The following is a 22,311-nucleotide window of genomic DNA, read 5'->3' as shown; positions in this document are numbered from 1 at the left end:
CCCATCCCAGAACTGAATGTAACAGGCACTGCACCACAGTTGGTATAAAAAAGGAAAAATGTTAGGGGTGCAAGTTCAAAAACAAAAAAAAAAAAAAACTCCTTACTCCTCTGCAGAATGAAGGCCCATAACCTCAGATTTGTCTCCTGTGCAAGATGTCCTCAAGACACAGAAATGGGAGAATACATGGCTCAACGGTGGTAGAACTGTGGTCACGGCGAAACGTTGGGCCAAAGAAGTGCATTAGAAAAACACAGCTCATGTTATGGAACTCGCATACATGCTTACCTTGATAGAGAGAGGGTTCCCAGATCCTGAGTGACGTCTTAAAGGGCATCCATTTTGACTGGGTCGCTGTTTGTTGCTATTCAGTTGTGGCTTCTTTACAGTAGCTCCATGGTCATTTCTCACAGACTCAGCCTTCTCAGCTGTTGTCTTGCTCAATAACTAAAAAAACAAAAAGGCAGTGCTAGATGTCATACATAACCACTACTGTAACTGCTTGGGGGAAAAAGTAAAAATATTGTGAAATGACATGAACATTCAAAAAATGAGACTCCTATCAACTTCTATGCAAAGGATTAAGGTATATTCTCTGCCCTGGTCTATTTTTCATATCCAGCAAATTAAGGCCAAAGTGCACAACATTGCCAACTGCCAGTGTGCCTAGTATCATCCAGTCAAAATGAATCAAAATGAAATTAACAATCTTGTGCACCTGCTACATCTATACAGTATTTAAAAACACCTCAGCCTAGTCATAAAAAACAAAAAAGTTTGTTAAATGAAAAATATGGTAGCATCATTAAACTCAGCTTCTTGATTAACTCATACTCGAACACAAATAAAAAAGTACTACATACGGTCTTGTTATAGACGTTACTTAATAGGCAATTGAGGAAGTCTCCCTTTTACTTTTCAAATTTTGACAGCAGTCTTTCCATTTTGTCTAATAAGGCAGTTAAACAGATCCACAGGTTTTAAAAAAAGCTTAATTTTCAGAATGCAAACAGAACTGTACACACAGGATGCAACAAAATTAAGAACTTAAACACAAAGCAGCAACAACCTATGACAAACATCCTGCAAACTCAGTCAAGCAATACAAGACAGATTATAGGTTCATAGGTAGTACCAGGCTATCTGCCCGAGAGCATTTATAAGCCTAGCCAGAGTGTGTGCCACCCCATTGATTAATTAACTTATCCTCTGTCAAGCAGAGACAATGATGTGATCCCAGGGGTGTATTTTCTGTTACCCATTCACTCGTCAAGGTTTCTCTTGAAGAGTGTTAGTGAGGGGCTCTGCCTGATGTAATTTGGAATTTTGTTCCAAAGCATGGGGAGTCTCTGTGACAGGAAACTATCCCTCCAGCATGTTCTATTTATTGTTGTGGCGAGGTTCATCTCACTAGAGCGCGTGGCTCACAGTGACTTGGATTTCTTTAGGTGGAGCATGTCCATCAATTCTGAGATGGACATGGCTTTGTAAGACAGGCAGAGATCACCTCTGAGTAAGCGATATGCCACTGAGTACAGCCGGAGTGTTTTCAGTCTGGCTGCATAGGACATATGTTTGAGACCAGTAATCCTCTTGGTGAGGTACTTTTGTGGTCTTTCCAGCTGTTGGAAGTGTCTTGTGAGGTACATCCCAAATGGGGCACTGTACTCTATGATGGGTCTAATGAGTGACGCGTAGAGGGGCACTATAACCTCTTTATTTCTATAATGCAAAAAGTAGGAGTGATACAGTATTCAATGTTAAACAAAGAAAAAAATGGGGAAGCACAAGTGCCCATCAGTTTCTATAACCACATACCCCAAGTAGGAACTCATACTGCATATGTAAATTCCACAAGACACTGGTAGTACACCACCTTAAGTAATCAGAAATGGCAGATGAGTGAAATCTCACAAGCAAAACAAGATGGCTTATCTGATGTGTACACACAGATGCCTCAAGACAAGTTACTATGTCACCTTCTCTGTTTTCTTTTCTCCCAGAACTCCTGAATCTTCAGCTCTTGAGAGTGGACTTCGAAGGCTGTGCACGAGCAGAGTGCAGTGAACACCTTTGTATCTCAGCCTAGTCTCAGAAGCACCCACCAGGATTCAAAAGCACTTGTTAGATCCACAACAAAAATGTTTTCTTTATGCAGGGCAATAATGATATGGAGTACTGCAAGGACTGGGTGTGTGTTGATGGCATCTACTCCTCAGGTACCACTACTGCAACTTCCTTCACAGCAGCCTTACCATGGGTACCATTCAAATAAAACAGACTGTAAAGCTAACATTCTTAGTAATAGTTTTGCACTAACTTGTTTGTGCTGTCTTACTGACCTTGAGCAGTCTGCCAAGAAGAAAGGAAGGCCTTCTGGTGCTGTATCTAGTAGTGCCCAGAGAACAGAATTTTGGTACTAGATCTGATTTTGTAGGTAGACAGAAAGAGGTTTTGAAAGCAAGTCAGAATGAAATACACCTTCCAAGTAACTGTACAACTGAATGCCTCACTTCTGCAGAAAGTACACTTGTGTACACTTACCATAAATGTAGATGTTCGAGTCTATTCACTGTTGCAATCATTACATTTGGGTAATCTGCTGGCAGGTTGCCCTCAGTCGGCCTGCATAACCAAGTCTTGGGTCCTGCGTTGGTTGCGGTCTCCTCTTCCATGACGTCAGGTCGTCAAGGGTATAAAACATGCAGCCAACGCCATTTTAATCAGTTTTTCTTACCCCAGATGTCAGGTGTCCCCCAAATGGGGAGCAAAAAAAAAAAAAAAAAAAAATATATATATATATATATACACACACACACACACGCACATGTTCTTTAGAAAACAAAAACTTTACCTCCAACTAAAAGCAAATACACCAAAAAGGCTTTTGAGCATAGTGAGGAAAGACATTTAGTGCACACAACTGTACTATGTTCTTCGTGTTTCACTGTTGCAGTCATTACACTTGGGTAGAATCCCAAAGCTATGGATGGGAGGATGGAATTATATCGCATTAGGAGCAGCTATAAGGCCCTGCAGGACAGCAGTTGCAAAGCCTGCCCTGGATTTAGAAAAGAGAGGTAAACGGCAATGTTTGGTGAACGTATGAACTGAGCTCCAAGTAGCAGTTTCTGGAATGTCTCTGGTAGGAACCCCTCTGAGAAAATCTGCAGAAGTAGATGCAACCCTGGTGGAATGGGATCTGATCCCCTTGGGAACAGGTCTACCATGGTGCATGTAGAAAAAACAAATACAATGGCTTATCCATTTTGAAATACTCTGCTTTGAAATAGCCTTCCCCTCTGCCCCTGCAGCAAATGCCACCAGTAGTTACTCAGACTTTCTACTTAAACAGGACAAAATCTCTAAGAATCTTAGTTATCTGTGTACATCCAGTGAATGCAGAATTCGCTCCCCCTTGTTCTGCGGGTTTGGGAAAAAAGTTGGCAGATGAATGGTCTGGTTAAGAGCCACACTGGATACCACCTTAGGCATAAAGGATGGATTGGTCCTGAGGGCCACCCTGTCCGGATAAAAGATAATGAAAGGCTCCACTGTCATGAGAGCCTGTAGTTCTGAAATCCTTCTAGCTGAAGAGACTGCTAAAAGAAAGGCTGTCTTCCAAGAAAGAAATTTTCTGTCTGCAGTAGCAGCTAGTTCAAATGGAGGTAGGGTGAGTTTTTCCAGCACAAAATTGAGGTCCCATGCAGGAGTTGGTGCTCTCCTGGGAAGTCTCAACTGTTTGGCCCCTCTGAGGTACAGCTTTAGCAGGGGATGAGAAAAGAGGAGGAGGTTCTGTGTTGTAATGAGCCGAGATGGCAGAGGCATGGATTTTTATATAAGAAAAAGATAGGCCCTTGTGAAGCATCTCAGTTAAATATTGCAGAATCTGAAGAATATTGGGCATTGCTGTGTTTATTCCTTGTGCTTGGTTCCAAGCACAGAATATCTTCCATTTATCAGCATAAGATTTACTGGTACTAGGCCTTCTAGCCTCCAAAATGACATCCATCACAGGTTTATGCAGAGATGTGACTGGTGAAATTAGATGATTAGCCATGCTGCAAGATTCAGAGTTTGGAGCTGAGTGTGCAGAATTTGATAGTTCTACTGAGACAATAGATGAGGTGTCTGAGGCAAGTACCACGGAGGAAGGTGTGACATATTCCTTAGAAGTGGGTACTAGTGTTGGCGAGGCCAGTCTGGAGCAATCAGAATCATTTTTGGTTTTTCCTGTCTGACTTTTAGTAAAACTTTGGAGAGCAGAGAAAGAGGGGGAAAGGCAAACACTGATAGGTTTTTCCAGCTGAAGGATAGAGCATCCACTTTCCAAGCTTTTTCTGTGATGAATTCTTATGCAGAAATTGTCTAACAGACAGTTTTGGGGAGAGGCAAAAAGATCTATGTCTGGGCTCCCCATTTTTGTGTCAACATGCTGAAGATTTGTGGATCCAGTTTCCATTCATGTGGGTACATAAGATTTCTGCTTAGTTCGTCTGCCAGAGTATTTTGCTTTCCTGGCAGAAATTGAACTTGTAGATGTATTTGGTAAGTCAAGGCTGTATTCCACAAGGCCATGGCTAGTCTGCAAAGAGGGTAGGAGTGGGTACCCCCCCTGCTTGTTTATGTACCACATAGAGTACAGTTGTGTACCTACCATAAATGTAGATGTTAGAGTGTATTCACTGTTGCAGTCATTACTCTTGGGTTATCCTGCTTGCAGGCTACCCGCAGTCGGCCTGAATTCCAAAGTCCTGGTCCGGCGTCGGTTGCTGTCGCCTCTTCCCTGATGTCAGTGCGCCAGGGGTATAAAAGAAGCAGCCGACGCCATTTTCTTCAGTTTTTCTTGCCCCAGATGTCAGGTGCCCCCAAAAGGGTAGGCTAAACAGATTATGCCAATAAACATATGCACTAAAGTAAACATTTCCTTCATCTACAAGCAAATACACCGCATAGGTTGTATAGAATAGAGAAGTACAGACAAAACCCAGCAAATGAAAGGGGGACGGTGGGAGGGTAAACTGGACTGCAACAGTGAATACACTCGAACATCTACATTTATGGTAGGTACAAAAAGTACAGTTTTGTACCTACCATAAATGTAGATGTCCGATAGGTATGCATCTGCAGTCCTAACAAATGGGTTGTCCTGCCTCAGGCAGCCCTTCGGTCGGCCGGATTCCAAAGTCTGGGTCTGGCCTCGGCTGATGTCGCACTTCACCCGACGTCATAGCTGCAGTTCAGCAGGTATAAAGGCATCAGCCGACGCCATTTTCCTCAGTGTTTCTTGCCCCAGATGCCAGGTGCCCTCTAGGAAGGCTAAATTTGGATAAATGTAAAAGTTTCCAAATCACAGAGAGCAAAAAAAAATAAACATGTATATACATATATACAAACAAATACACCATAATAGATTCCCCCAGCTAGCTACAAGATGGGCAAATACCCTAGGAGTACCACAGAGGGGAAGGAGGGAGGGTAATCCTGACTGCAGATGCATACCTCTCGGACATCTACATTTATGGTAGGTACAAAACTGTACTATGTCCTTCAAGGATGCATCTGCAGTCCTAACAAATGGGTAGAATACCATAGCCAAACTGGGGGAGGAGGTACTAATAAGATTATGGTGTAGTTAAGATCCCTTGCAAAACAGCAGTGGCAAAACCTGCTCGGGATCTGGAGTATAAGGGTAGATTATAATGCTTGGCAAATGTATGCACGGAGCTCCAAGTAGCAGCCTCTAAAATGTCTTTGGTAGCCACTCCTCGTAAAAAGCTGTAGTAGTGGCTGTAGCCCTTGTGGAGTGAGGTCTGATGTTTTCTGGAGTTGTCTTTCCATGGTAAGAGTAACAAAATCTAATGCAATTTCCTATCCACTTTGAGATTGTCTGTTTTGAAATTGCTTTTCCTTCCATTCCTGTTGCATATGCTACCAGTAGCTGGTCAGTTTTTCTATTGCTCTTGGTTCTGTCCAGGTAGTAGCGCAATTGCCTATGTACATCCAAGGTATGTAATAGTCTTTTCTCCCCTGTTCTGTGGGTTGGGGAAGAATGTAGATAGGTGGATAGCTTGGTTTAAAGATACCCTGGAGACCACCTTTGGCATAAAAGTAGGATTAGTTCTCATGGACACACTATCTTGATGGAAGATAAGGAAGGGCTGTACTGCCATTAATGCCTGTAATTCAGAAACCCTTCTTGCTGAAGTGATTGCAAGCAGGAAAGCAGTTTTCCATGATAAGTACTGTAATTCTGCTGTTGCTGCTGGTTCAAAAGGAGGGAGTGTCAACTTTTCTAGCACAAAGTTCAAGTCCCATGCGGGCAATGGTGGCTTCCTTGGTGGCTTTACATTTTTAATTCCTCTCAGAAACTGCCTGAGTAGAGGATGAGAGAAGACTGGAGGGTCCATGTTGTATTCTGCTGAAATAGCTGATGCATGAATCTTAATGAAAGAATAGGACAGGCCATTGTGGAAAAGTTCTGCCAAGTATTCCAGGATGTTAGCTATGTTTACCAGTGACACATTTTCTCCTTTTGCTGCACTCCAAATGAGATATCTTTTCCATTTTGCTGAATAAGTTTTCCTTGTTAAGGGTCTGCGAGCCTCCAAGATAATGTCTTTAACCCTTTGAGATAAATCTGGGTTATTTTGTCTTATGCAATGTTCCAGGCAGCTAGCTGCAGCATTTTTAAGTTTGGATGCAGGGTTTTGAAGTTGTTTTGTGTTAGCAGCAAGGGAACAAGGGGCAGAGGCCATATTTGTTCCAGAGACATACTCCTCAGTAATGGGTACCAATGCTGCCTCGGCCAGTCTGGAGCTATCAGGATGATCCTTGGGCGGTCTTCTTTGATCTTCAATAGCACCTTGTGCATCAAAGGAAGAGGTGGGAATGCATATGCTGTCAGGTTTTCCCAACTGAAAGATAGGGAGTCCACCTTCCAAGCAAGTGGGTGGTATGTCCTTGTGCAGAATTTTTTCAATTGGTGGTTGTGTGGGGATGCGAATAAGTCTATTTCTGGTAGTCCCCATTTCTTTGTAATGGATTTGAAGATGTCTGGATGTAGCATCCATTCGTGGGCATCCGTGGTAGTTCTGCTAGAGGATGTCTGCTAGTATATTTTCTTTTCCTGGTACATATATTGCCTGGAGCTGAATGTTGAAGCTCAGGGCCACATTCCAGAGGTCCATTGCCATCCGGCATAGAGGGTATGAATGTGTGCCTCCCTGTTTGTTGATGTACCACATAACTGTGGTGTTGTCCGTCCTTATCAGCAATTGACCCTGTTGAAGAAACGGTCTGAATGTCTGAATTGCCAGTTTTACTGCCAGCATCTCCTTTTGATTTATGTGTAGGTTCAGCTGGTCTTGAGTCCATAAGCCTTGTATGCACTTGTCCAGCATGTGTGCCCCCCAACCGAGGTCTGAGGCGTCCGTGGTGATAGTCTGGCTTGGTTGAGGGCTGTGGAAGGGCAGTCCTTTGTTCAATTGACAGGCCTGAGCCCACCATTGGAATTCCTGCTTCAGGCTTGGAATTTGGGTTTCTAGGCTGTGCTTGTGCTGAGACCATAAATTCCTTAGGTACCATTGCAACTTCCTCATATGTAGTCTGGCATGTGGAATCAATATTATGCAGGATGCCATGTAACCCAGGGCTTGCAGGACTTTCCTTGCTGTTAGCTGGTTCTGCGTTGTTAATGCCATGAAATAGAGAGGAAGGTGCTTCTGCTTTTCTGCTGTGAGGGATGCCATTTGATTTGATGTGTCCAGTTCTGCACCCAAGAAGGTTATCCTTTGGGATGGAATCAGCCTTGACTTTTTTATATTGACTGTGTATCCCAGGGCTTGCAGTAGATGAATGACCTTTTTCAAATCTTTTGCTAATTTGTTTTTGTTGTCCGTTTGTAACAGGCAGTAGTCCAGGTAAGGGTAAATTTGAATTCCCTGAAGCCTGCAATGAGCAATTACTGATGCCAGGCATTTCGTGAATACTCTGGGCGCAGTAGATAAGCCAAAGGGCAATGCTGAGAATTGATAATGCTCTGGATCCTGCAAGAAATCTGAGGTATCTTCTGCAATTTGGTCGTATGGGGATGTGCAGGTATGCCTCCTTGAGATCTAGAGTTACCAGCCAAGACTCCTTGCCCAGCATGGGAGAAAGCTGCTGTAGGGTCAGCATCTTGAATTTTGGAACAATGAGATATGTGTTCAGAGCGGACAGGTCGAGAATAGGTCTCCATTGGTTTTCTTTTCTTGGCACCAGGAAAAGTCTGGAGTAAAATCCTTGCCCTTGTTCCATAGACGGTACCTTTTCTATAGCTCTCATCCTTATTAAGTGGTCTATTTGTTCTAGAACTTTTGTCTTTTGATTTGGAGGTAGGTTTGGCATTCCTCTCTTCCTTGGCAGAGTATGGAAGTGAAACCTGTAACCTTTGTCTATTGTCTGTAAAATCCATTTGTCTCCTGTGATGTAATGCCAGTTTACTGAAAATAAGGCTAGCTTTCCGCCTAAGGGTGCTTCTAGTTGTTCCCTGGTAGGTGGTCTCAGAGCCAAGTCACTGTGATTGTCCTGTGGAAGTGGTAGTGGCTGGATCTGTGGCAGTACTTCGCTGGTTGTTAGGCTGCCACTGACGTCCCCTGTAGGCACCTCTGGATTGACCCCTGCCTCTTGGGCGCCTATTCCTGCCTCTCTGTGCTCTGGTGGTGTCTGGAAAGGACCAATTCTTGGAAGGCCAGTTCCTACTAAACCTTGGAGGCTGGACCTGTAAGAAATCCTTGACTGTCTGGACAGATTTTGCTTTCTCTTCCACCTTCTTCAGCACCTGCTGTGCAGGGGAGCCAAACAAATTGAGCTTATCCATGGGAGCATCTAGGAGCTTTGATTTTACATGGTCTGGTAAGGTCTGCTCTTTTAACCATGCATGCCTTCTGATCACTGTACCAGTCATAGCTGATCTAAAGGAAGCCTCCAGTGCATCATAGCCGCATTTTAAGGAATGATTACTGACCTGCTGAATGTTATGTACCATTTCCTGAAGAGACTTTTTGTCTAATGGTTCAGGCGAGGACAGTTTTTTAGTTAACTGATCTAACATAAATTCCTGATATTGAATCATGTGGAATTGACAGTTTAAGGCCCTAGCCGAAAGAGTAGCAGAAGTATAAACTTTTTTACCCCATCTCTCTAAGGCCCTAGATTCCCTTTCAGAGGGGAGGGGTTTTTTGGTAGAGGTAGCTGCTACAGCCTTGGGCCCCTGTGAAATAGTTTCAGGATCTGCAAAAGGAGCCTTATACAAATGATAATGTGTGTCCGGAACCCTGTAGTACCTGTCGGGCTTAGCAGGGGCCGGAGGAAGTGAATCAGGAGCAGTACAAGCATCATTAAATGCATCATCCACAACAGTAAGTACTGGAGGAATGGCTAAAGGCCTATGCTGTGGCAAATGCAAAAAGGTCCTAAGCCTTTTCCTAGAGTCTGAAAAATCCTGGCCCTGCCATTGAAATTGTTCCCTCATAGCATGCAAGGTTCCCCCAAAAGAAAATTCCTCAGGCGGAGAGGCAGAAGGAATGGAGTCTTCTGCATCAGAGTCCTCATAAGGAGAATAGGGGCCTTCTGGAGGGTTTGTATTTTCTGAATCATCAGAGGAGTAATCTGAAGAAACTGGCTCAGGGGGCTCTGCTCTAGGCCTCTTCTCTGGAGGTGGGTGAGAGGCCCTGTCAGGGTGAGGTTGGGATCCCCTGATCAAAGAAATGAGATCCTCTGCTAGACTAAGCATTTGAGTACTAGAGCTAGGCCTGTGAGAGGGGGTCTTAGCAGGCACAGTCTTGGTTGATTTTGCTGCTTTAGCCCTGGCAAAAGCCTTAATCGACATGGATGCAGGGGGCCTAGCAGCTCCACGTGCAGGAGTAGATATATCTAAAGGGATAGTATCAGATAAATCCTGTGAACCTGTAAGAGCAGGTGGAATTTGAGTAGCAGATTCAGCCATGCTGGATGAGGCCTCGGTAGGAGGCAAGCTTTGACGAAGGAAGAACCGAGGACTCGGTTTCAGCGAAACCGAGACACTCATGTTGACTTAACCGGTTTCAGCGAAACCGCGGACCGCGAGTGTCGGTCCTTTTCCTGCGCTTTTAGCTAATTGTGAAGTCGGAGTTTCCGGCGGCATGTTGTAAGCAAAAGCGGAGCCGAAAAACTCCTCAGCAAATTCCGACCGACGTCTAAGTGTCCATCGGTTGAAAGAAGCACAGGCTATACAAGCTGCTACGTCGTGGTCTGGGCCTAAACAAGGTAGGCAGTAAGAGTGGAAATCTTTATGAGGTATTTGTTTCCCACAAGTTAAACAGTTATTCACTTTTTCTGACATCGGCTGAGGCAAGAAAGAGTCCCCAATGGGGTACTTGGCTTTTTAGAAGTCTTCGGTAGTAGCAATCTCTGGTTCTGACCGACCGGCACTTGCGAACAGCTTCTGCTTCGGGCGCCACGCGGCAAGAAAGACTAGGGAAAATGGCATCGGCTGATGCCTTTATACCCGCTGAACTGCAGCTATGACGTCGGGTGAAGTGCGACATCAGCCGAGGCCAGACCCAGACTTTGGAATCCGGCCGACCGAAGGGCTGCCTGAGGCAGGACAACCCATTTGTTAGGACTGCAGATGCATCCTTGAAGGACATCTGTACTATGTTCATCGTGTTTCACTGTTGCAGTCATTACTCTTGGGTTGAATCCCAAAGCAGAGGATAGTTGGCTGAGCTAAATAGGATTAGGAGAGGCTATGAAGCCCTGCAGAACTGCAGTGGCAAAGCCTGCTCTGGATTTAGAGTAGAGAGAGGTAAGTGATAGTGCTTTGTAAAAGTGTGCCCTGAACTCCAAGTTGCAGCCTCAAAGATGTCTTTAGTTGGTACTCCTCTGAGGAAGGCTGCTGAAGTGGCTGCTGCTCTGGTAGAGTGTGGCCTAATGCCCTTAGGCACTGATTTGCCATGCTTTGAATAACAGAAACGAATGCAATGACCTATCCATTTACAAATAGTTTGTTTTGAGAAAGCCTTTCTTTGTGATTCTGCAGTATATGCCACTAAAAGTTGCTCAGTCTTTTTGAAAGCTTTAGTTCTGTCCAAGTAGAAGCGTAGCTGTCTCTGTATGTCCAAAGAATGCAGAAGTCTCCCACCCTTGTTCTGTGGGTGTGGATAAAAAGGTAGGCAAGTGAATGGTTTGGTTGAGGGCCACACTGGACACCACCTTAGGCATAAACGTAGGGTTTGCCCTCAGAGAAACCCTGTCTGGATGAAAAACGATAAAGGGTTCCACAGCCATGAGTGCCTGTAACTCCCGAGACTCGTCTTGCAGAGGTTATTGCTAGGAGCAGAGCTGTTTTCCCGGATAAGAATTTTATATCAGCTGATGAGGCTGGCTCAAAAGGAGACACTGTCAGTTTTTCCAAGACATAATTGAGGTCCCATGCAGGTATTGGTGCTCTCCTTGGTGGCCTGATGTTTTTGGCCCCTCTGAGGTACTGCCTTATTAAAGGATGAGAAAAGATAGGTGGTTCCATATTGTAATGGGATGAAATGGCAGAGGCATGAATCTTAATTGATGAAAAGGAAAGGCCTTTGTCCAGCATCTCAGTTAGGTATTGTAAAATCTGAGGAATATTTGGAACATACGTGTCAATGCCTAGTTCCTGGTTCCAAGCACAGAATCTCTTCCATTTTTCTGCATAAGATTTTCTGGTACTGGGCCTCCAAGATAACAACCATAATAGCTTTTGAAAGAGGAGTGTTCTGAATGGCTACATTATCCGCCATGCTAACAGATTTAGGGTCCTGAGTTGGCTGTGCAGGATCTGATTGTTTTGTTGGGTCAGTACGTGAGAAGTTTGAGGCAATATCCATGCTGGACCTTGAGACAAGTTCTTTAGGATTGGGTACCAGTGCTGGCGTGGCCAGTCTGGGGCAATCAGTATCACTTTTGGCTTCTCTTGTCTGACCTTTAGGAGTACCTTGGGAAGGAGAGGCAGTGGAGGAAAGGCATATCCTATTAGGTTTTTCCAGCTGAAGGACAGGGCATCCACTTTCCATGCTTGCTTGTGATAAATCCTTGTGCAGAATCTCTAATTGGCAGTTGTGAGGGGAGGCAAATAGATCTATGTCTGGGCATCCCCATTTCCTTGTTATCATGCTGAAGACTTGTGGATCCAGTTTCCACTCGTTGGGATCCATGAGGTTTCTGCTTAGTTCGTCTGCCAGAGTATTTATTTTTCCTGGCAGGAATTGTGCTTACAGGTGAACTTGATAAGTCAATGCTGTGTCCCACAAGGTCATTGCTTGTCTGCAGAGGGGGTAGGAATGTCTGCCTCCCTGCTTGTGTACCACATGACTGTACTATTGTCCGTCTATATCAGTAGTTGTCCTGGATGAAGTAGATCCTTGAAAGCTGTCAGGGCATTCTGAACAGCTAGCATCTCTTTTTGATTGATATGAAGATGCATCTGGTTTGCGGGCCATGTGCTCCGAATACATTTTCCTGCCATGTGGGCCCCCCAGGCAATAATCTGATGCATCCGTTGTTAGTGTCTGCCTGGCTGTGGGTAAAGTGAATGGCAGACCCTGTTGTGGTGACAGGCCTGTGCCCACCATCGAAACTCCTGTTGCAGGCAGGGAATGAGGGTAATTAGAAGTTATGTACTCACCATAACGTTCCATCTGAGTAGGTGACTTCATTTGGATGCAACCTGTGGGTTTCGGATCCGACCTCGGATCCCAGCCGGCATTTCAAAAGCTTAGGATCCGAGCTCCTAGCTCCTCCCTCTACCCATAATCCCCTGCCAAGCCCTAACTGACCTCAGATTGAGTTTGCCTATATAATACTAGAATAAAAAGTATCTAAATAGATGAATAAACCCTTATTGTATAAAGGTCAGGGGGATGGAGGGGGGGATGGTTGCATCCAAATGAAGTCACCTACTCAGATGGAACGTTATGGTGAGTACATAACTTCTAAATCTGAAGTAGGCAGACTTCATTTGTCTGCAACCTGTGGGACAGAGTCCCCAGCTACCTAAATCTTGGGCGGCCATCATGGAAGGATGTTCCGGAGCACCGCTGAGCCAAAGGATGCTCTCCCCCTGGAAACAACATCCACCTTATAATGAGAAATGAAGGTATGAGACGAGGCCCAAGTGGCTGCCGCGCAGATATCATCCAATGGCACTCGGGACTTAAACGTGGCTGAAGTGGAAACTGCCCTAGTAGAGTGAGCAGTAACCCTCTGAGGAGCAGGCCTACCAGTGTCATAAGCCTGCAAAATACAATTAGCAATCCATCTCGACAGTGTGACTTTGGAAACTACTTTGCCCATAGCAAATTTAGCAAAGGAGACTAACAGTTGATCTGATTGTCTATAACCAGCCGTTCTGTGAATGTAAAAGCGCAATTGTCTATGAACATCTAAAGAATGCAGCTTATATTCTCCTTTGTTTTTATAGTTGGGGAAAAACACAGGTAAGTTGATTGATTGATTAATATTAGATTCCGAAGAAACTTTTGGAAGAAAAGATGGATTGGTCCTGAGGCACACCCTATCGGGAAAAAAGGAGAGGTAAGGCGGTTTGACACATAGAGCCTGAAGTTCCGACACTCTTCTGGCTGGATGTGATGGCTACCAAGAAAGCAGTCTTCCAGGAAAGGTACTTTCGATCTGCAGAAGCTGCAGGCTCAAAGGGGGGAGCAGTAAGGGCCTGTAGAACTAACGATAGGTCCCAAGGAGGTACAGCTTCTTTGACCGGTGGCCTCAACAGAAAAACTCCTTTAAGAAAAGTCTTGCAAAGTTTTGCAGTCATGAGGGGAGCTGACTCATGACCCACATGATAATGGGAAATCGCTGCCATTTGTACCTTTACCGTGGAAGAACTAGCCCCTTGATGAAAGAGGTCTGTTAAGAAGTCCAGTACCGCAGACATAGGTGCTGAAAAAGGATCAACATTTTTCTGGACCGCCCAAATAGAAAACCTTTTCCATTTGCTCCGATAAACCTTCCTAGTGGAAGGTTTATGAGCCGCCACTAAAATGGCCTTGACAGGTGACGAGATACCGGGAGTCCTAATCAAGGATGGAACTGGAGCAGCCAGGCTGAGAATTTCAGGGTGTGTAGATTCGGGACCGGGAGTCCTAGAGGATGGGAAATGAGATCCGGGATCGGATCCAGAATCCAGGGCGGATTCACTTTGTGAGACCATACATAAGGGAACCAGAGCTGACGAGGCCAGAACGGGGCAATGAGAATCATTCTGCTCCCCAAACTGTTGGCTTTCTGCAAGAGCCTCTGCATCAGAGGTAGTGGAGGATAGGCATAAAGGAGACCGGGAGGCTAAGCATGCACCAGAGCGTCTCTCGGGGATTCCCCAGGTGGGGGAAGTAGAGCGAAGAAACTGTCGCATTTGGCGTTTGAGTGAGAAGCAAAAGATCGCAACAGGGTTGCCCCAGGCAAAAATCTTCTTCGCTACCAGAGGATTGAGAGACCATTCGTGCGGGGAAAGAATGGTGCGACTGAGCTTGTCCGCAAGGATGTTGGATTTTCCCGGAATGTGCGTTGCTACAAGAAAGCGTGTGGTGGAAATTGCCCATTCCCAGACTCTCATGGCCTCTCGACAAAGGGGACAGGACCTGGTTCCCCCCTGCTTGTTGATGTACTAGACTACCGACATGTTGTCTGTCTGGATCGCAATAGTCCCCGTAGGAAGAAGGCTGTGAAGTGCTTGCAACGCTAGGAGCACCGCCCTCATCTCCAGGACATTTATATGCAACGAGGTCTCTGAACTGTTCCACGTGCCTTGGACAATCTTGCTCGCAGAATGCCCCCCCCCACCTGAGGCGAGAAGCGTCCGTAGTCACCGTGGCTCGGGGGAATGTTGCACAAAAGGGTCTCCCTGCTAGAGGCTCTGGAGACTGGAGCCACAAAAACAGGGAGTCCTTGCATGCCTTGCTGACCGCTATCGGGCTGTTGAGAGAGGAGTACAGCGGGGACCACTGGACCTGTAGGGTCCATTGAAGAACCCGCATGTGTAAGCGAGCATGAAGAAGTGGAATAGCTGCTGCCATTGAACCCAGGGCCCTCAGGACCGAAGCCGCCGTCGGAAACGGTTGCAGGACTGCTGTGATATGACACCTCAGGCTGGACAGCCTGTCTGGGGTGAGGAAGGCCCGCATTGATCTTGTGTCCAACCTTCCTCCTATGAAATCTATAAGTTGTGTGGGGTGCAGTAAAGATTTTTCCCAGTTTATGGTGATGCCCAGCCTTGGGGCTATAAGAAGGAAATAGTCCCTGGCTGAGCACAGTAGATGCCTTGATGATGCCGTCAGGAGCCAGTCGTCCAGGTACGGAAAAACCTGTAATCCCTGGAGTCTCAGGTGGGCCGCTACTACTGCTAGTACCTTGGTAAACACCCTGGGGGCAGAGGTGAGACCGAAGGGAAGGACCCTGAACTGGTAGTGGCTGGCTCCCAGCCGGAAGCGAAGGAACCTCCTGGACCGTCTTTCCATCCGAATGTAGTAGTACGCGTCCTTGAGGTCGATAGAGCACATCCAATCGTTCTCCCGCAAAAAGGGGAGTATAGATTGTAGGGTGAGCATCCGGAACTTTTGCTTTGTTACAGACAGGTTCAGCAGGGAAAGGTCTAAGATCGGTCTTAAGTCCCCCGTTTTCTTTGGCACCAAGAAGAACCTGGAGTAAAACCCTGATCCGGTCTGATCTCGGGGGACGCGCTGGATGGCTCTTTTTTCTAGCAGCTGCTCGATTTCGACAGCTGCTGCCTCACTTTGGTCAGGTAGTACATCGGGGAGGCTGCGGGATCTGGGGATTTTGCTCAGGGGAATGGCATAACCTTTGGATATCACACGAGGCACCCAACGGTCTGATGTGATTGACTCCCAAGAAGTCAGGTGCCTCGAAAAACGCCCCCCGACTGCCTCCAGAGACGGACAGCCGGGCAACCCTTCAGGGCTGTTGCGTGGGTCTGTCAGAGAAAGGTTCTCTGGACCCAAAGTTCCTAGGAGCCCCTCTGCCTCTAGGACGGCGACCTCCCTGTCCTCCTCTGCCACGGAAGGACTGGTTATCCGGAGCAGGTTGGGACTGCTGCGACTTCCGGAACCACATCTTCTTCTGTCCCTTTTGGTTCTTCGAGAAGGACCTCTGTGGAGCTGAGAAGCTGACTCCGACGTCAGACAGCGTCTTCCCGTCCTTCTCGCTCTGGACTAACGTTTCGTGAACAGTTTTGCCAAACAAGGCAGAACCATCAAAGGGGGCATTCGCGAAGGTCGCTTTGAAAGGCTCTGCGAAATCACAGTGGCGGAGCCAGGCCTGACGCCTCATGACTAGGCCCGCTCCATTAGCTCTAGCGGCTCCCTCGGTGGAGTGAGAAAGTAGCCGCATAGAAGTATTGGAAACTGCTCTAAGAGTGGCCATACGGGTGGGGTACACTTGTTTGTCCTCACCCGACATGGACTCTGGGGGGGATGCAGCGTACTCTTTAATCAGGTCCCGCTGCATCCTGATGACATGTGCCATGTAGTTCAGCGCTCTCAAAGAGAAGGTTGCTGAACTAAAAACTCGCTTCCCAATGCGATCCATCGAGCGGGACTCTTTGCCCGGAGGATGCATAGAGGGACTCTCCTGGGCTAACTCCCTCTTCGTGGCTGCAGCCATCATCATGGCATCTACCGGGGGGGCCCTTGCTCCAGTGAGTGCGGTCCACCGGGGGGCTCAGGATACGGTCCGGACGTTTGGGTATAGGCTCAACGATGTCCAGATCCTTCCATGCTCTGGTGGATATAAGGTCCACCAGAGGATCGGCAGGTGGGGACACCCAAGAGGTAGATGGACCCGCCTCGAATGCCTCCAAGAACACAGACTGTCTGAGGAGGCCTTGGGGCAGACCACCACCCCTGATCCTTAACATCTCCATAATGTCTCCAAAGGAGGCGTCTTCGAGGTGATCTTGGGAGCCCTCCCTTCATCAAGTCTGTGTCTTGCAATGGACTCTGGGAGTCCATGTGCCTCCTTTGCACTTACGCTTCCGAGGCACTTCCTCGGGGGGACTGTCCGAGGAGTCCTCTTCAGCAGCTAGATGTTCCAAGGGAACTACTTGGGACATCAAGACGGGCTGTCCCTGGGACCGGCTGATGGGAGCCTGGCCCAGCTACAAGGGAGTGCGAGGTGGAGCCGTGGCAGGGACCGGGGGTCCGGTAGTCCTCAACAGCGCCCTTTCCACTATGTCGAAGGCCGAGGGGGAGCCAGCTTCTCTAAGCCCCGAGAGCCGACCCCCACTCGGATCCGACGCATGGACCGGAGTCGGAGCCGAAACCGTCGGATCCAAGAGACCGTGCGCTCCGACTTAGATGGAGTCGAAGACACACCAGCTCCCTCGGCTCCGGGGCTCGGCCCTCGGCCCCGAGAGGTCGGGTCCGGCACCAAGCACTCAAGGGATGGGTCGGATCCGAGGTGCACCGACCTGTCGGATCCGACCCACCCCCGGATCCAACTCTGCCCAGCACCGACAGCTCCGAACCCGGGGTGTGGGTCGGAGAAGGAGCCAAGGGGGCGAAAAAAGGGGTCGAAGCCCCTCCCGGATGGGGGGGGGGGCTAAGAGCACTCCCATTTGCATCTGGGCCTGGATGAAATGCCTCATCATCCGGTCCATGTGCTCATTGAAAAGGTGGATCTACATGAGGCCACCAAAGCGGACCTAGAGAGCCGCCTCGGGGACCTCACTGAAGGGCTAGCCTCCTCCTCCTCGGGCCCAGAAGAGAACAGAGGGGAGTGGAGCAGAGTAGGAGGAGATCTAGAAGACACAGGGGAGACCCGTTTAGACGGAGGAGCCGAGCTTGAGGTCTCGGCTCTCCGTTTGTGGTGCCTCTCCTTGTGTCTCTCCTTCTTCTCTTTCTCCCTTGTAGTCTCCCTCTCCTCCGGCTTTTTTGTGGGAGGTTGAGTCCCTGCCGGGGGAGACCGCAGCACCCACGGAAGGCTGTTGGCTAGTAGGGGCAGAGGCCAGAGCCGCATCTGGAGGGAGAAGTCCCGCCAGAACAAGCTTCGACCTCCGCTCCCTTAAAGCTCGGGGGTTGAACCCTGCACATATGGTACAACCAGATGACAGGTGTTCAACCCCCAAGCATTTAACGCACCGAGTGTGGCCATCTGCTGGGGACAGCTTGTGGCCACACTCGGTACACTTAGAAAACACTGCCTTATGGCCTTCTGACATCCTAAGCCCTAACAGGCCTAACACACACAGTACGAACAAACACACAAACTACGCAAAACCCGTGAAAAAAAATAACAAGGTAAAGAGAGGAAAGCCTAACACATGCACTCTAATTAACTAAATATTAAAAGTTTAAAGTTTTTAAAATTTTTCAGTCAAAAACTCTTATCTTAACCAGGAGCTCGAGGAGTCCGTTGCAACTTGAAATGCGGCAAACGAAATCTGAGGTCAGTTGGGGCTTGGCAGGAGATTATGGGTAGAGGGAGGAGCTAGGAGCTCGGATCCTAAGCTTTTGAAATGCCGGCTCGGATCCGAGGTCGGATCCGAAACCCACAGGTTGCAGACAAATGAAGTCTGCCTACTTCAGATTTAATGTTTCCAGGCTGTAGATACCACTGTAGTTTCCTCATATGCATTCTGGCATATGGAATTAGCAGAATGCAGGATGCCATGAAGCCCATGGCCTGCAGGATTTTCCTTGTAGATAACTGGGTCTTTGTTGCCAACTTGAAATAAGAAGTCAGCTGCCTTTGTCTGGCGTGAGATAAGCCATCTGGACAGTTGTATTTAAGCTTGCACCCAGGAATATTATCTCTTGAGAGGGCAATAGTTTTGATTTCTTTTCGTTTACTGTGTACCCTAGGCAAATTAGTAATCTTTTTACAAACGCCAGATGCTTTAGAAGAATGTCTTTGTTCTCTGCTTGAATAAGGCAGTCGTCCAAGTAAGGATATATTTGAATTCCTCTGTCTGCAAAATGCAATTACTGGTGCCAGGCATTTTTGTGAAGACCCTGGGCGCAGTAGATAAGCCAAAGGGCAGTGCAGAGAATTGGTAGTGCATTGAGCCAGCTATGAATTTGGGGTATCTTCTGCAAGACTGTCTGAGACATGCAGGTATGCCTCTTTTAGGTCCAAAGTTACGAGCCAAGCTTTCTTGTCCAGCACGGGCAGTAGCTGCTGCAGTCTCAACATCTTGAATTTTTGGAACATCCAGAAACGTATTTAGTATAGACAGGTCCAGTATTGGTCTCCAGGCTTTGTCCTTTCTGGGCACCAATAAAAGTCTCGAGTAAAATCCTTGCCGCTGCTCTTGCTGTGGTACTTGTTGAATGGCCCTCTTGTCCATGAGGGATGTAATTTGCTTTTGTGCCTCTGCCCAATGATTGTGTGGCAGGTCTGGCATACCTTTTGACCTTGGTAGAGTATGAAAGTGGAACCTGTAGCCCTGGGACACTATGTTCAAGACCCATTTGTCCTGGGTAATCATTTGCCAATTTGGTGAAAAAAGTGCTAGTTTTCCCCCTAAGGGGGCTGCCAAAAGATAAGTGTTTGGATCTGGCAGAGGAAAGGCATTGGGGCTGTTTCCTGTATGGTTGTGATTTGTCTTCTCCACTTTTGGAGGTAGGAGCACCCAATTGTTTAGGCCTGTATGAGCCTTGGGGCAGACATCTGCCTCTGGGACGTCTGTATCTGCCTCTTTGTGGCCTGTCTGACACTGGAAAGGACCAATTTTTTGTAGGCCAGTTCCTGCTAAATCTGGGTGGCTGCACCTGTAGGAAATCCTTAACTGTCTGCATGGATTACGCTTTATCCTCCATTTTCTTCAACACCTCTTCTGCCTTAACACCAAACAACGTATCATGCTGCAATGGAGCATCCAATAATTTTGCTTTAACATGATCAGGCAGATTCTATTCCTTTAACCAAGCATGCCTTCTAATGACAGAACCCGTAACAGCAGCCCTGCAAGAGGCCTCCAGTGAGTCAAAACCACATTGCAAAGTATGATTTTCCACTTGTTCAGCTGCATGCAATAAATCCTGCATTTCTTTGTTATCAGAACATTCAGAGTTTATCAACATTTTCTGTTTAAGCAGTGACATTAAGTATTGCTGATATTTAAGCATATGAAACTGACAATTTAAAGCCCTTACAGCCAAGGTAGAAGTGTAAACTTTTTTTCCCCCATCTGTCCAGTGCCCTAGAATCCCTATCAGAGGAGACAGGGTTTTTTTTGCAGTGGAAGCCATGACCCCCTTGGGACCCTGAGATATAGTTTCTTTGTCAGCAGCAGGGTTTTTATACAGAAATTTATGAGAGTCTGGGACCCTGTAGTATCTGTCTGGCTTAGCAGGTGCAGGAGGTAAAGAGTCAGGAGACAGGCCGGACTCTGAAAATACATCATCTACAATGTCTAGAACAAGTGGAATAGCAAGAGGTCTGTGTTGAGGTGGTAAAAGAAAGTCTCTGAGCCTTTTCTTAGATTCTAAGTAATTTTGGCTCTCCCAGTGAAAATGTTCCCTCATGATATGCAGGGTTTCCCCAAAAGAATAATCCTCAGGAGGAGAGGCTGAAGGCATGGATTCTTCAGCATCAGAATCCTCGTAGGGAGGAAAAAAGTATCCCTGTTCAGAAGGGGAATCAGAGGAAATTGAAACCTGATCAGAAGAATCATATTCTGTCTCTTGCCTAGGCCTCTTATCACGAGGGGGATGGGAAATCCTGATCAAAGTAATTAGGTCTTCGGCCATTTTAAGCATCTGTTTTTTAGGCATGGAAGTCTGAGTAGGAGAATGCTATACTTGTTTCTTTGTCTTTAGAACTGCTTTAGTCTTTACCTTTAAAGCTGAAGTTGGCTTAACATATAACTGTGTAGGTCTGAAGACACCCTCAGAAGCCGATGCCTGCTCAGCGGCTCCGGACCCATTTGAGGGAATGTTTTCCGAGTGTCCAATACCTTGAGTATCCAGAGGCCTAGTCGGCTCCACGTGGAAGTTGGAAGCGGCCTGTGGTTCTGACGTAGCAGGCGTCAGGGGCTGCGAAAGCGCCTCACTGAGAACCGGTGACTGGCCTAGCAGAGGCCTTGTCGTCAGTTTTGGACCTCACATGCCTATCCTTTTCCTTGTCCCTGTGTTTTTTGTAAACTCCAGTCGTCGGCTGTTCTGAAGGCATTATATAGTTAAATCTTCAGCCAAAGTAATGAAATGCAAAACTGAACAGATGCTTAACAGTGCGTTGGTTAAATCTAGCACAAAACAGACAGCTAGCAACATCGTGGTCAGGGCCTAGGCAAGGAGCACAGTAAGAGTGAAAATCCTTATGAGGTATTTGCTTCCCACAAGAAATACAATTGTTAACTTTTTCTGACATCGGTCTGGAGCAACAAAATAGTTTCCCCAACAGGGTACTTAGCTTTAATGAAGACTTCGGTTCTGAAATTCGGATTTGAAAATCTCAGGAGTCGGCCGACCGGCACTTGCGAACTGCTTTTGCTTTGGGCACCGCGCGGCAAGAAAGACTGAAGAAAATGTCGTCTGCTGCATCTTTTATACCCCTGGTGCACTGACGTCATGGAAGAGGCGACAGCAACCGACGCCAAACCAGGACTTTGGAATTCAGGCCGACTGCGGGTAGCCTGCTAGCAGGATAACCCAAGAGTAATGACTGCAACAGTGAAACACTATGAACATCTGTGGTGTTGTCCGTCTTTATCAGTAGTTGTCCTGGATGAAGGAAGTCCTTGAAGGCTGTCAGAGCATTCTGTACAGCTAGCATTTCTTTCTGGTTGATATGTAGGTGCATTTGATTTGGGCTCCATTCACCCTGAATGCATCTCCCTGCCAGATGTGCCCCCCAAGCATAGTCTGATACATCTGTAGTCAAGGTTTGGGTGGAAGGGGGGGTAGAATTAATGACAGTCCCTTGTTTTGGTGACAGGCCACTGCCCACCATAGGAACTCCTGCTGCAGGCAAGGAATGAGAGGAATCATTGTTTCCAGGCTGTGACAATGTTGACTCCATAAGCTTTTTAGGTACCATTGAAGTTTCCTCATATGCAGTCTTGCATATGTAATTAGTAGGATGCAGGATGCCATGAACCCCAAATCCTGCAGAATTTGTCTTGCAGATAGCTGGGTTTTTATGGTCACTTGTTTGAAGTACGTTATCAATTGAATTTGTTTGTCTGGCGTGAGGTAAGCCATCTGGGCAGTTGAATTCAAGCTTGTACCCAGGAATGTAATTATTTGAGAGGGTGCCAGTTGTGATTTACCCTAGGCA

At 46.9% G+C, this 22,311-nt stretch overlaps 1 protein-coding gene across 1 annotated transcript in view; it reads right to left on the bottom strand.

The window, feature by feature from the left end:
• Positions 1-22,311, bottom strand: part of LOC122806648 (paired amphipathic helix protein Sin3a-like) — a 1,265,677-nt gene that overhangs the window by 900,024 nt on the left and 343,342 nt on the right. The window contains exon 4 of the mRNA XM_044077239.1: positions 289-447. Within this exon, the coding sequence (XP_043933174.1) occupies positions 289-447 (159 nt within the window). The remainder of the gene's footprint in view (positions 1-288; positions 448-22,311) is intronic.

The sequence above is a fragment of the Protopterus annectens genome, chromosome 7.part0 (assembly GCF_019279795.1).
Source record: "Protopterus annectens isolate FY-2018-M chromosome 7.part0, PAN1.0, whole genome shotgun sequence".
NCBI classification, from domain to species: Eukaryota; Metazoa; Chordata; order Ceratodontiformes; family Protopteridae; genus Protopterus; species Protopterus annectens.
Note: the sequence above shows the minus strand (reverse complement) of the source record. Positions and strands in the feature narration are given on the sequence as shown.